General features: G+C 51.3%; 6 protein-coding genes across 6 annotated transcripts in view; 4 read left to right on the forward strand and 2 right to left on the reverse strand.

Moving 5' to 3' along the window:
- The window catches only part of BJX68DRAFT_279544 (uncharacterized protein), a gene marked incomplete at both ends in the record, with an annotated part of 3,839 nt that extends 3,487 nt beyond the window's left edge, over positions 1-352 (forward strand). The window contains one exon of the mRNA XM_071048755.1: positions 29-352. Within this exon, the coding sequence (XP_070902228.1) occupies positions 29-352 (324 nt within the window). The remainder of the gene's footprint in view (positions 1-28) is intronic.
- Positions 353-2,254: 1,902 nt separating this feature from the next.
- BJX68DRAFT_229985 (ankyrin repeat-containing domain protein) lies at positions 2,255-5,590 on the forward strand. The gene is made up of 7 exons (XM_071039145.1): positions 2,255-3,911; positions 3,963-4,281; positions 4,340-4,597; positions 4,655-4,714; positions 4,774-4,803; positions 4,857-4,976; positions 5,047-5,590. The coding sequence occupies exons 1-7, from the start codon at positions 2,314-2,316 to the stop codon at positions 5,119-5,121; spliced, it is 2,460 nt and encodes an 819-aa protein (XP_070902229.1). The 5' UTR covers positions 2,255-2,313; the 3' UTR covers positions 5,122-5,590.
- BJX68DRAFT_279545 (uncharacterized protein) lies at positions 5,267-6,298 on the reverse strand (the record flags this gene model as incomplete). The annotated part of the gene is made up of 2 exons (XM_071048756.1): positions 5,267-6,206; positions 6,268-6,298. 2 exons carry the CDS (start codon positions 6,296-6,298, stop codon positions 5,482-5,484), a joined length of 756 nt encoding a protein of 251 aa, XP_070902230.1. The 3' UTR covers positions 5,267-5,481.
- A 325-nt stretch (positions 6,299-6,623) lies between these two features.
- BJX68DRAFT_253314 (general substrate transporter) lies at positions 6,624-8,269 on the reverse strand (the record flags this gene model as incomplete). The annotated part of the gene is made up of 2 exons (XM_071042697.1): positions 6,624-7,623; positions 7,701-8,269. The coding sequence occupies 2 exons, from the start codon at positions 8,267-8,269 to the stop codon at positions 6,624-6,626; spliced, it is 1,569 nt and encodes a 522-aa protein (XP_070902231.1).
- Positions 8,270-8,385: 116 nt separating this feature from the next.
- On the forward strand, positions 8,386-9,114 carry BJX68DRAFT_279547 (Mpv17/PMP22 family protein; the record flags this gene model as incomplete). The annotated part of the gene is made up of 2 exons (XM_071048757.1): positions 8,386-8,392; positions 8,567-9,114. The coding sequence occupies 2 exons, from the start codon at positions 8,386-8,388 to the stop codon at positions 9,112-9,114; spliced, it is 555 nt and encodes a 184-aa protein (XP_070902232.1).
- Positions 9,115-9,496: 382 nt separating this feature from the next.
- BJX68DRAFT_279549 (uncharacterized protein) lies at positions 9,497-11,041 on the forward strand (the record flags this gene model as incomplete). Its single annotated transcript, XM_071048758.1, has 3 exons — positions 9,497-9,997; positions 10,031-10,237; positions 10,277-11,041. 3 exons carry the CDS (start codon positions 9,497-9,499, stop codon positions 10,988-10,990), a joined length of 1,422 nt encoding a protein of 473 aa, XP_070902233.1. The 3' UTR covers positions 10,991-11,041.
- Positions 11,042-11,695: the final 654 nt, after the last annotated feature.

Below are 11,695 nucleotides of genomic sequence, written 5' to 3' on the forward strand. Positions count from 1 at the left end.
GTCAGTGGCCTTCTCCCATGACAGCCAGATGGTAGCCTCAGGCTCTTATGACAGTACCATCAAGCTCTGGGATGTCAAGACGGGCTCCGAGCTGCAGGCGCTCAAGGGCCATTCGCGTTTGGCTCCGTCAGTGGCTTCCACTATGCGTGCTAGAAAACATCATGATAACATTTCACATAACCTGGAATTTCACGTGTCTGTTTCAGACAACTGGGTGATGCTGGCTGGTGAAAACATACTGTGGCTCCCACCAGAGCATCGTCGATTCACAGCTTCAGCTGTTACGGACGCCACCCTTGCTCTTGGGTATAGTGATGGAAGGGTTTCAATTATAGGATTCTATATGCCATAGGTTAGATTATCTTTATGCTTAACTACTCTCCATTATTTACTAAGCTCTTTTCATAAGGAGGGCCTGGGATGATAGAGCATTATATAGAGTCCTCTTTAATTCATGAATTCTCGAGCAGCTTCTGCATGATTCTTATTAAGGGGCAATTTGCCACTCGTCTCACCCCTGCCCCGCTCTGTGTATGGATTACCTGTCAGTACAATACCAGATTTTATAATGAAAATCATTGTTCCGTTCCAGACCAGATTAAGTTTAGCTTGGTTTCAAATGAGGGCTCCAAAAACAAAGAAAGAGTATTCCGTGGTGACACCAGTTTCCGGAAACCCTGTAAGGAACTTAGTCTTGTGGTAAAAGAACCAACCTGATTGTCCATGGCCTTTGAAATTGTTAGGCCAAGTCATTGAAATATAGAAAGGCGATCGTAGTGAGACTGACTAATAGAGCTGCCTGAAGAGTAGAGTATATACTATACCACTAACTCCCGTAGCCTAGAACATGTAGCAACGCCTATAGGGCTCCTATGTCTAATATAGTCTAACTAATATACTCTCTTTGTAATTCACCTCCCTTATCAAGTCCTAGTAGTAGGATACCATAATACTAATAAATCCATTAGTATACTACCACTAACTGACTACCCTTATTTTATCCTTGGTAATAATGCTCATGGGACCTGCTACGCCCTTTAGCTCTAACGCCATTCCTTTAACTTATGTATCCATCCTTTTTATATATAGTACTATGTTAATAAGTAAGTTCTGCTGCTTGTAGTTATGTAGGGTTAGGAAAGACGGAATGGAGCTTTAAGTAGATTCCTATGGTAGAAGGTAGTCTCCTTGCATAGGACCCTTTAGAATACTGCTGCCCTTCCTAGGCTATAGCTAAGTAAATATGTTGCTGTTATTAAACTCACTTTGACTTTCCTTCACACGAGGGGCGAAGAAGGGGTCGTGGATTACTATAGACTACCTATAGCTATCAAAAAAACACACTAGTTCCTAGTTACCTTGAGAAGCGCATTACACTCAAGTAATTTTATTTTATCTTAACTATAGTAGGCTAGAGGATCATGGTATTCTAGGAGTATATTAACTTTTACTATATTTATCCTTACTACCTGCCCCAAGGAGCCTAATATACCAGAGCTAATGATGTCTCCCCGTAGTAATATCACAACCAATATGCTTGTACCTTGATTAACAGGGTGTGTCTTGCTATATGACGCTGATGCTATACTATAGACACTGTGTATGCTCTCCACTAGTGACTCCTCTTTCCTCAATTATCTTAGACTCATAGTATTAACCTTTAATGCGTCGTAACCCCGATGAAGCTACGAAGCCTCCACAACAGGCCTAGGCGCGAAAAAGAGCTATGTTGATCTAACAGAATGACAGATAGTAGTCAGGGCTATAACAAGAATGCGCTATAGCTTCTGTATTTGTCCTCCCTCGGACCCCTCGGACACTGCCATGTTCACGCGGAAATTACTGGCTCCAAAGATTATCTGAGCGAGTTTCTACAACTACAGGGGAGTGACTAATAGACTCTAGAACTCTTGTGCCTTACCCAAACCTTGGGGGCACAAGTCAACCAGGGACACCCCATACCAGGCCGGGCGCACCTACCCACGTTACGGCCTCGCACGCCAGTAAATCAGTAGAATGGAGTGTAGCACCGTGCAAATTCATACTTCTATATATTTTTTTTACTTGGGGTTTCCCGCTACAACAATCATGGCCCACATTCCTTTCCCACACAGACGCGATGGGCGCAAGGCTGTCGGTGCGGACCAAAACACCTCGCTCCAGATGAAGCCCGCGCCTCATTTCTGCCTGATCCTGAGGCTGATGCTACCCCGCTTCATGGCATCTTACGCACGTTTCTCCTTCCAACACTTCGCACAAATTCTAAATCCGCGCAGCATTGACACACAGCTAAATTTATTTTTAGAGAGCATAATGTCTCACTCGGAAAATCGTTCAGGATCGGAACTCGGCCCTCCCTCTGTTGAGCCCGACACTATAGAGGACCTCTGTAAAGCGCTAGGAGGAAAAGGTGTGAGTGAGTTATCTCCAGAGTTCTGGACGCGGAACAAAGGAAAGCTTGACACCCTGCACGATGGTCAAACGGCACTATCGCTCGCGGCTCAAAAAAAGAACCTCGGGATGGTCGAGACGTTGTTGAAATATGATGCCGACGTCAATGCAAAAGACGTTGGGGGTCGAACTGCACTGTCGTACGCCGCGCAACTACTCCAAACAGAGATGGTCAAGCTTCTGTTGGAGCGTGGTGCCAACCCCGACAAAGAGGATGATAAGGGAAGGACTCCTGTCTCCTGGGTGGCGAGCACGAACTGGGCTCCCGCTGAGAGCCCACCCATATCGCCTTGGGCAGGATGGTCTACAGCGTCCCCGATCGACAAGTGTCTTGATCTGCTCAAGAAGTATAACGCAAATCTACATCAACATGATAAGACCGGCCGCACGCCTCTATCATGGGCAGCCGGGAAAGGCTTGGTGGAAATGGTAGAGTATCTCTGTAAGGATTGTGGAACTGGCGATGCTTTTAAGCCTGGCAAGAATGGGCGGTCGCCCTTGCCGTTCGCCGCGGAGAAGCAGCAATACGGCGTGATAGCAACCATTGTCGAGCGCAGGCACAGTCATCAAGATTTTGACAAGCAAAACCGGACGCCTTTACATTGGCTTTACCAAGAGTACCATGACAAGGGCGGTTACCAGCAGCAACCACGCCGAACAAAAGCCATGGAAAATATTTTGGAATATCTTGGATTCGAGTCACAACCCTTGAAACGGGCTGGAAATCAGTTCAGGAAGGATGACCATACACCCCTTAACAAACTCAATGAATCTGTTGCGGGTGGAAAGACACTTTTGGCGTACGCCGTCTTGAACAACTATGAGGAGCTCATTGACGCCCTTTGGAGCAGGGAAACTGGCATCAGCCCTGATATTCCGAATAGTGATGATGGGAAGACAGCACGCGTCCTTGCACTGGAGCAAGCCACAATCGGACAGACCAAGTTCATTAAACATCCTCTGTTTCGGAAAGACCTTGAGACAGCTATCCCAGCTATTATCCAGCTCAGAATCCCTTCCATCCTAGAGTGTTTACTTGGTGAACTTCCTAAGCACACGAATGAGCGGAGTCGGGTGGCCGGCGATGCTCTTTGGATTATTTTTGATGACGCATCTGATGGTGTCGTTCTCCCGCTACTACGAAGACTATTTGAAGTTTTGGATGCTGGTGCCACAGACCTTACGCAAAACCTCAGGTCCCAAAAGAAGCGATTAGAATTGGCTCTTGGAAGGAGGCCAAATGCTAGGGAACTAGTTCAAACGCTTCTAGAAAATGGTCTGGACCCAAGCATTTGGACAAGACCGGAGGACTGGTTTGAGCGGTGGGCCGCTCCAAATGAGTGTTTGGTGAAGCTTTCTCGGAAGGGTAAGGAAGCCAAGAGGTCTTCCTTCGCCCTAGAATACGCAACAGGCAAGACGCTGAGTCAAGAAGTCCCAGATGATCTAGACGCTCTCTTTATGTAAGTCTTGGATTTGGCCAGGTGGAAGTGGTTCCAACTAACCAGCACTAGGTCTCACAAAACAGAAGCGTATTGGGGAGAAACCAGGTTTGTCGCCGGAGACAGGTACACCACTCACGAGGTCCAGCTAGACTTTCAAGGTCTTGATGGAATAAAACCGTGTGGCGATGACAAAGGGATCGAACAGCCGACCTGGGGAATTCGATGGATGATGAAACCAGGCGCTGATCAGGCGGTTGTATACGAGAGCACCCTCCGCAAGGTCTGGATACCGGATGACATCACCGACTTTTTCACTCAGTTTCTTCTTGAGTTTGATGAGAAGTGGCAAGCATACTGCGATACAACCAATGGTCACCTCGACAAACACGTGAGTTGCTAAGTAACCTGGATCCGTCTTCTGCAAGGCACTGACGGTCATCTAACAGCGTCGAAATGCAATTCTAAATGAGGAGGGGACCGATCAGAGCCACCTCACCGAGCTTGCAGGTGATATATATTACCTTTCCGCGCTGAGAGGCGCTTTGCACACCCAAGTTAGGACAATCCAACAGGGGATCAAAGAGGCGTTTGACAACGAGGACGAGAGTTTCAGGAAGCTTCACTATCAGCTAAGAGAGTACAAGGCGATCTACAACGAACACCTAGATCGCTACGAGAACTTGGTTAATACCTTATTGCAACTGGTAAGCACCTTCGGATCAAGGACCTTGCAGCAGGAACTGGCTAACCCTTCGCCTTAGGAATATACCCGTCATTCGGTCCAAGAAGCCGGGAGGGTCAATCGCATTAGCTCCATTACTGTAAGTAACAAAATTCAATGCTTGAAATCAGATTCGCCTGGCTTATCATGAACTTACAGTTCATTTATCTGCCATTGATGTTTGTTTCGGTAACTTTTCCCTGCCCGCACTGCAGCCGGCCCAAACAGCTAAAGAAAAGTAGTCACTATTTGGGATGAATATCGATGTCCTAAAGGACAACCCGGGCTGGTATTGGTATCTTCTATTTGCCGTGCTTTCACTGGGAACCAACCAGATTATCCACCAGTATCTTAAAGAACAGGTGAAGTACCGCTTCGAAGTAGCGCCCGTCAGTATGCTTCGCGATTAGCTGACTTGCATAACCCCTACAGGATAATGGGTTCTGGCATCGGTTGCTCAGCAAGGTGGGCTTACGAAAGAGCCGACCTGTGCAACTAAGTGTCTAGGGCACTTGCTGGCTAACCGGCCTTTCCCGAAGGCAAAAGTCCCTTTCCTTACCACGATATCGACACCTACTAGTATTATCTGATTAGGAACAGGACTTTGATGATTGTACTACTCGTACTGGGATTTTGACTTCGGCCAAATATGAGAAATCTCCACTCTGCTATCCTAACACAACAAAGAGTCTCGACGAAGGATGCAAGCTATCTAGTTGGAAGAGATATTATATACCCCTAACATGGGCTTTACTAGAGCAGCACTGGCCCTCCACTACAATCGAGACACGAACCAATGTACCAAATGGTGCAGATGATTGTAGCGACGGTCCTCATTACAAGAGCAGTAATGGATTGCTACCATAGTCACCACTCCCACCGCTCCCCATCCCTCCTAACAAACAACCCCGCCTCATGGTCTCGCCTCCCCTGGGCAATCTCCACAATCCCCTTTGCACTCTCCTCACCACCGTCAACCCCCATCGCCTGAAGCCTCGCCCGCTCTCCCTCACCCGTCAAACTCGTCGCCACAAGCCCCGGACAGTACGCCCACGCCTTGGCCCCAAAGCTCTGATAATTCGCATGCATACAGGCCGTCGCCATATTGAGCGCCGCCTTGGACATGCGGTACGCCTCAAAGAGGAGATTGTACGCATCAGAGGCCGGATCCGAACGGTCCGCGATGGAGCCCAGGCCCGAGGTGACGTTGATGATCCGTGGGTCGGCGGACCTCTTCAGTAGTGGGAGTAGGGCCTCTGTTAGAACGAGTGCACTGACGGCGTTTGTGTTGATTGTTTCGAGGATTGAGGTGCGGTACCCCTGGGATGTAGTTAGGGCAATTCCGGCGTTGTTGATCAGGATGTCGAGGACGCCGTGGTTCCTAGTGATGGACTCGACGGCGGAAATGATGCTCGTGTCGTTGGTGATGTTTAGCTCGATGAGGCTTAGTGTCCCGGCAGGTGTGCGCACCTGGAGCTCGGCGAGGGCTTGCTGGCCTTTGGTGAGGCTGCGACAGGCCATTATTACGTGGTGGGTTGAAGATACGCCGGCTAGGGCGTAGCAAGTTTCGAAGCTGATGCCTGTGTTTGCTCCTGGGCGGTGTTAGTCAGGTGGGCTGGGTAATTTGGTAATGTGAATAGGGATGCAACGAACCAGTGACGAGAATGATCTTTTGTTCTGCCATTTCTTCAGTTGTACTTGCTGGCAGTGTCTGTGTAACGTCTCCTTGTTTAGAACCGCGAACACAGGGAATATGGAGGGGCCTCAGTTTGGGAACGATGTGTCTTCTTCACGTCATGTATACATGCATTTAACAAGGTATGACATATTGCTAATCAAATGGGTTTGTGGTCCAGCTGTAAATATGCTAATATCAGCGATATAGCGTGAAATATCTATATGTAGGTGTTAAGACTCGCATATACCTTGATTGTCTATTAAATTCTCCACACCATTGCTGAAAAGGATGTAACATATGAATACGAAGCAACTACCTGCCGTAATTCACACTACCCACTTGGAGCGGCGGTCTTCTCCCTCTCAATCCACTCAACCTCAGCCTTGTCTTCCGTCCTTTGACCTCCATCCAGATTCGTAATCTCCGCCCCTAGACCCGTGCATACATAGTTCCTAAACTCCCTTGTTGGCACCTTGGCCTGGAACATATCATCCAGCTCCTCCAGCGACCGACCCCTGGTCTCTGGAACAAGCAGCCACACCCAAACGGCCGCAACGACACTAAACGCCCCATAGATAAATGTCACACTCCCGCCCAAAGCCGACTGAACATATGGATTCACAAAGTTGATTGGCACAGACGTGACGAAACTGCCCATGCTCGCGAGAAACAGTGTCCGCTCCCGCAGCTGGCCCGTGCCCACCTCCCCAGCCATAACCCAGCACCCGGGACCCCACGTGAACCCGTAGATACAGTACCACAAGATTAGCAGCGCAACAGACGCCTCGCCTACAGTATCTGAGTAGTTTCCTGGTGTTCCCGTCGTCGTCGCCCCGCCTGTGCCCAGCATTGTCCCCGCCATCAGGATCGCCCCGAAAAGCAGCGATGGCCGTCGCCCGATCTTGTCAAAGGTTAAGAATGTAATAATATGCACTGCAAAGCTAGACCCTGTAACCATAAGATTACTCCGCAGTGGATCCGGGAAGCCGAGTTGCTGCATGAAAGTGACCACGAAGTTCTGGATGAAGCTAACCCCTTGCGCCTGCTGCAGGATCTGCACGCCCATGGCGATTACCGTGCGCCGGAGGTTTGTCCCACGGAAGCAGTCAAGCAGTGATGTTGCGCGGTGCAGTTCGCGCTGTTCCAGATCTTGCGCTTTTAGAAGCTCGACCTCTGCGGGGATTGTTTCGGGATGGTTAGAGAGGGTCCGCAGCACGGCTTCGGCTTCGTCGTAGCGCCCTCTGTAGATGAGGTACCGGGGGGATTCGGGGAGGAACACGTAAAAGGATATGTAGCCGACCGGGACGATCAGTTGGCAGAGGATGACAATTCTAGTTGTTTCAGTTAGTGCGGTGGTTTAAGACGGTGACTGGGGGAGGAGCAAGTTCAGGGGCTGGCTGAAGCTTACAAGTACTGCCATTGATCTTGTCTGGTACGAGCGAGATATACGACGACTGCGGCGAGAAAGGTTCCGAGCGAGGTGAAGAAGCTGTACAACGCTAAGAATGCGCCTCGGATCCGCGGAGGAGAGCACTCGGATAGATAGAGCGGCACGCAGTTGGAAGCTAATCCAATCCCCGAGTACACGACGATTCGACCAACAACGAGCTGCCAGTAGGACGTCACAGCAGAGGCTTCAAGCGTGATTCCCACAAGCATAAGAGCTGACAGGACGAGAAACGCATTGCGGCGCCCGAGCTTCGAGGTGACAATGGGCGCGATGATGCAGCCAAGGATGATACCCGCAGAGCCGGTTCCCGTCCCCACAGACGTCTTGTGGGAGGGGATCGTGTACCGGGCTAACTCCTCGTCCCAGGCGCCGTACTTGCGCTGGAACTCGGGGAGGCCCAGCGCGCCGCCCCACCAGCCGTTGTCGAAGCCGAATCCCAGCGCGCCGAGCGAGGAGACGACGCCGATGAGCACGAGGCGGGCGTTTAGGTCTTGGAAGAGGCTGTAGTTCTTGATGTTTTGTAGCATTTTGATGATGGATGTGGGTGGATGTAGATTTCGATGTAGGATATTTTCTTGTCACTTCTCAGGCTTTATAGAGACTCATTTTGGCCAGTAAGGCAGAATAGGAAACTCGTAGCCCTATGACTGGTGGGTCTGTGGGTCTGTTGGGGTATGGGAAGATAGCGTGGGGTGAAAGCTCAGGAAGGGCAAGCATATGCCCCGGTTTCCGCTTGATAAACAGCTGAAGTCGTATGACGAGGAAGTGACAATCACTTCCAAGCAGCTCGCACAAGCCCAGCATTTGACATTCCATGATGAAAGGCCATACTCGGGTCGTCCTCCAATCATCCCTGCTCAAGTCGGCCGCCAATCTTACGGCTCAACTTTCCCGCCTGTACACCGACCCCGCCGCGGATGCCGTGATAAACTGGCAATCAGTGGCAGAATTCGCCATATTCGGGCTCATCCAAGCCCACCTCAACTGCCACTGGCAGCAATTCCTCGAAGACAGCTTCCCAACGCACCGCTTCACCAAATCTTCGACCGCCACCGGAGAGAAAGCCGAGAAACCCATCTGGCGCAACGTTTTTGCCAAACTGCTCCTCGACCAAACGCTCGGCCTGTTCGTGATGAACACCATCTTCTTGATCTGCACGAATCCAGTAGTGCACTTTTCGACTCGTCCAGCGCTTATACTCGCAGAGGTGAATGCCCGGATCTGGACGCTTATCCGTAACGCGTGGAAGATCTGGCCCGCCTGCGCCCTGGGCAATTTCCTTTGGGTCCCAGTGGAATCCCGCGTGCTGGTTGCGTCTTGTGTTGGGTTTGGCTGGAATATCTTCCTTGCACTGGTTACGATGGCGAAATAGGAATGCCTAGCCATTCGGTCGCGCGGAGTGTTGGAGAAGCTCTGGGGTGATAGGGCAGGGATCTATGCCGGGGGCGTGGGGGTGCGCCCCCACCACCCGCACCCTGGGGAAAAGGTCCGGCGCTTGGAGCAGGTTCCACCGATATGTCAGCTTTTAGGAAATTGCGGTGTGATAGGACGAACACCGTCAATGTTGATGACGTGGCTAGGAATTCCTTTCTTTACTCAGCCTCGGATGTTGTATTTGGTAGTTGCAACCGCCGCTTTGTTGCGCGTTAAGGTTATAAATGTAGCTACTTGAAAAAAAAAAAAAAAAAAAGGCACCAGCTAACAATCACCATTGTATTTATCCTGCTTTCGACATTGAAGGCCCGCCTACAGTCATGCCCTGGTGGAAAACAACAACGTACCTCGCCCTCCTAGCCCCCTTGTATCTCCAACTCTCCCAACAAACAAAATGCATACTCGCTGCCGAACCAAAACCCCGCCTCTTCATCCTAAGCGACATCGCCAACGAACCCGACGACGCGCAATCCTTCGTCCGCCTCATGGTATACGCCAACGAATTCCAGATTGAGGGCCTCGTCGCGACAACAAGCATCTGGCTGAACGACACGACGCGTCCCGATCTCATGCACGAGATCGTCGATGCGTATGGTGCGTCTCTACCCAAACTCCGAAACCATGCAGGTGGATGGCCCGAGGCTGCGGATCTCAAGGCCCTCATTGCCTCAGGACTCCCGGTCTATGGGATGGACGGCGTCGGGGAGGGAAAGGATAGTCCTGGCTCCAATCTCCTTGTTAACGCAGTCGACGCGTCGGACGAGCCCCTGTGGATCCCCATCTGGGGCGGGGCGTCCGTCCTCGCGCAGGCGCTATGGCAAGTGAACGCGACGCGGTCGCCTGCTGAAATCCAGTTGTTTGTGAGCAAAGTGCGTGCGTACGCGATCTCGGACCAGGATAACACGGGGACGTGGATTCGGCGACACTGGCCGCGGCTGTTCTACATTGCGAGTGTGCATCATTTCAACCGGTATGCGGTTGCGGCTTGGGGTGGGATGTCCGGGGAGATGTACTACCATTTCCCGTCGGGTGCGGACGCAGCCCTCGTCTCGCCGGAGTGGGTTAGGGATCATATCTAGAGTGCCGGGGCGTTGGGAGAGAAGTATCCCGACGCGGAGTTTATCCTCGAGGGGGATACACCGTCACTACTCTACATGATCCCAAACGGGTTGTCCGATCCTGAGCATCCGGAGTGGGGATCGTGGGGTGGCCGGTATGGCCCCGTCACATTTGGTGAAGGGCATTTTGCTGATAGTGTTGATACCATCGTTGGCTCTGACGAACGCACAATGATGGGCTCGCATGTGACAGTCTGGCGATGGCGCGAGGCCGCCCAGCGGGAATTTGCGGCGCGGATGCGCTGGGGAGTTACGCCCCAGTTCAATCACGCGAACCATGCCCCTGTTGCTGTCGTGAACGGCATCGAGGGGCGCCATGTCATCAAGATGATAGTGCAGGCTGGAGAAGAGGTCAACCTCGACGCGAGCGCATCCTGCGATCCGGACGGCCGTGATCTCACCTTCAAGTGGTGGCAATACAAAGAGCCGTCGTCAAACAATAACAACCCGCGACGCGACGTTGCTGAGTTAGGGATTGACTCGCGCACGTCGGCGACGATCAAGGTCAGGATCCCTTCAGATGTGGTTCTTCGTCAACCCAGGCGCAATGCGCATCCGGATTGTGATAAGCATCTTCACCTGATACTCGAGGTTTCGGACGGAGAGCTGGTTGCTTATCGGAGGGTTATTTTTACCATTCTTGGTCCCCCTATTAGGCAGCCAAAGGTGATTGCCCAGGGCCATGATGAACTGTAGGAAGGGGCTTGGGCTCGTCCTGCATGCATTCAGGGGCCTGCACTAGCACCCGAATGAGGTAGCATATACAACGCCTGCAAATCCTCCTCCTCAATACAATCCACCCCTTCCCTAACAACCCCCTCAACAGCCTCCTGTATCCCAACATCCCCAGACACCAAATTAAACACCCAGTCACATCCTGCCTGCCATCTCAGCCGCAACACCGACACATCCTCAATGGCCACCTGCCCCAGCGCCCTCGTCTTCCCCAAATGGGCCCTCCCCGTCTCACGAGCCATCGTCAACCACATTGGCAGCAGACCAATCGCCTGGAACGCTACTGCGCCTCGTATTTTCCGCGCATGCGCCATGGCAACGAGAAACTCATCCCCCTGTACCTTGGTCTCGCCTATATTCAGGTACGCAGCGCGTTTAAAGTTGCAGTCAGCTATATCCTTGCTATCCCACCAGGGCGCCGACTTTTAATGCGAGGCCAGGAGCGAGACCATAATGAATTTCATCACAGCGGCTAGATTCGTCGCGGCTGCGATGGCGGCTTTTGCGGCGTTGCGGTCGATGGCGTCCACGTTTAAGAATGAGCTTGTTTCAGCCTATTAGCACTATCCTATCTTTCTGCCTATTTGGTGTATAATGTGATGATTGAAGCATAGGTGCCAATAGTAAAAACCCGGCATGTAGTGCTCGTGTGGATAAAAAAACCCT

The sequence above is a fragment of the Aspergillus pseudodeflectus genome, assembly GCF_044049435.1.
Source record: "Aspergillus pseudodeflectus strain CBS 756.74 chromosome Unknown BJX68scaffold_8, whole genome shotgun sequence".
Taxonomy (NCBI): domain Eukaryota; kingdom Fungi; phylum Ascomycota; class Eurotiomycetes; order Eurotiales; family Aspergillaceae; genus Aspergillus; species Aspergillus pseudodeflectus.

Coding starts and splice junctions, on each gene's coding strand:
- BJX68DRAFT_229985 (XM_071039145.1), top strand. CDS start 2,314: ATGTCTCACTCGGAAAATCGTTCAGGATCGGAACTCGGCCCTCCCTCT. Junction 3,912..3,962: donor GATCTAGACGCTCTCTTTAT/GTAAGTCTTGGA, acceptor AACCAGCACTAG/GTCTCACAAAACAGAAGCGT. Junction 4,715..4,773: donor ATCGCATTAGCTCCATTACT/GTAAGTAACAAA, acceptor ATGAACTTACAG/TTCATTTATCTGCCATTGAT.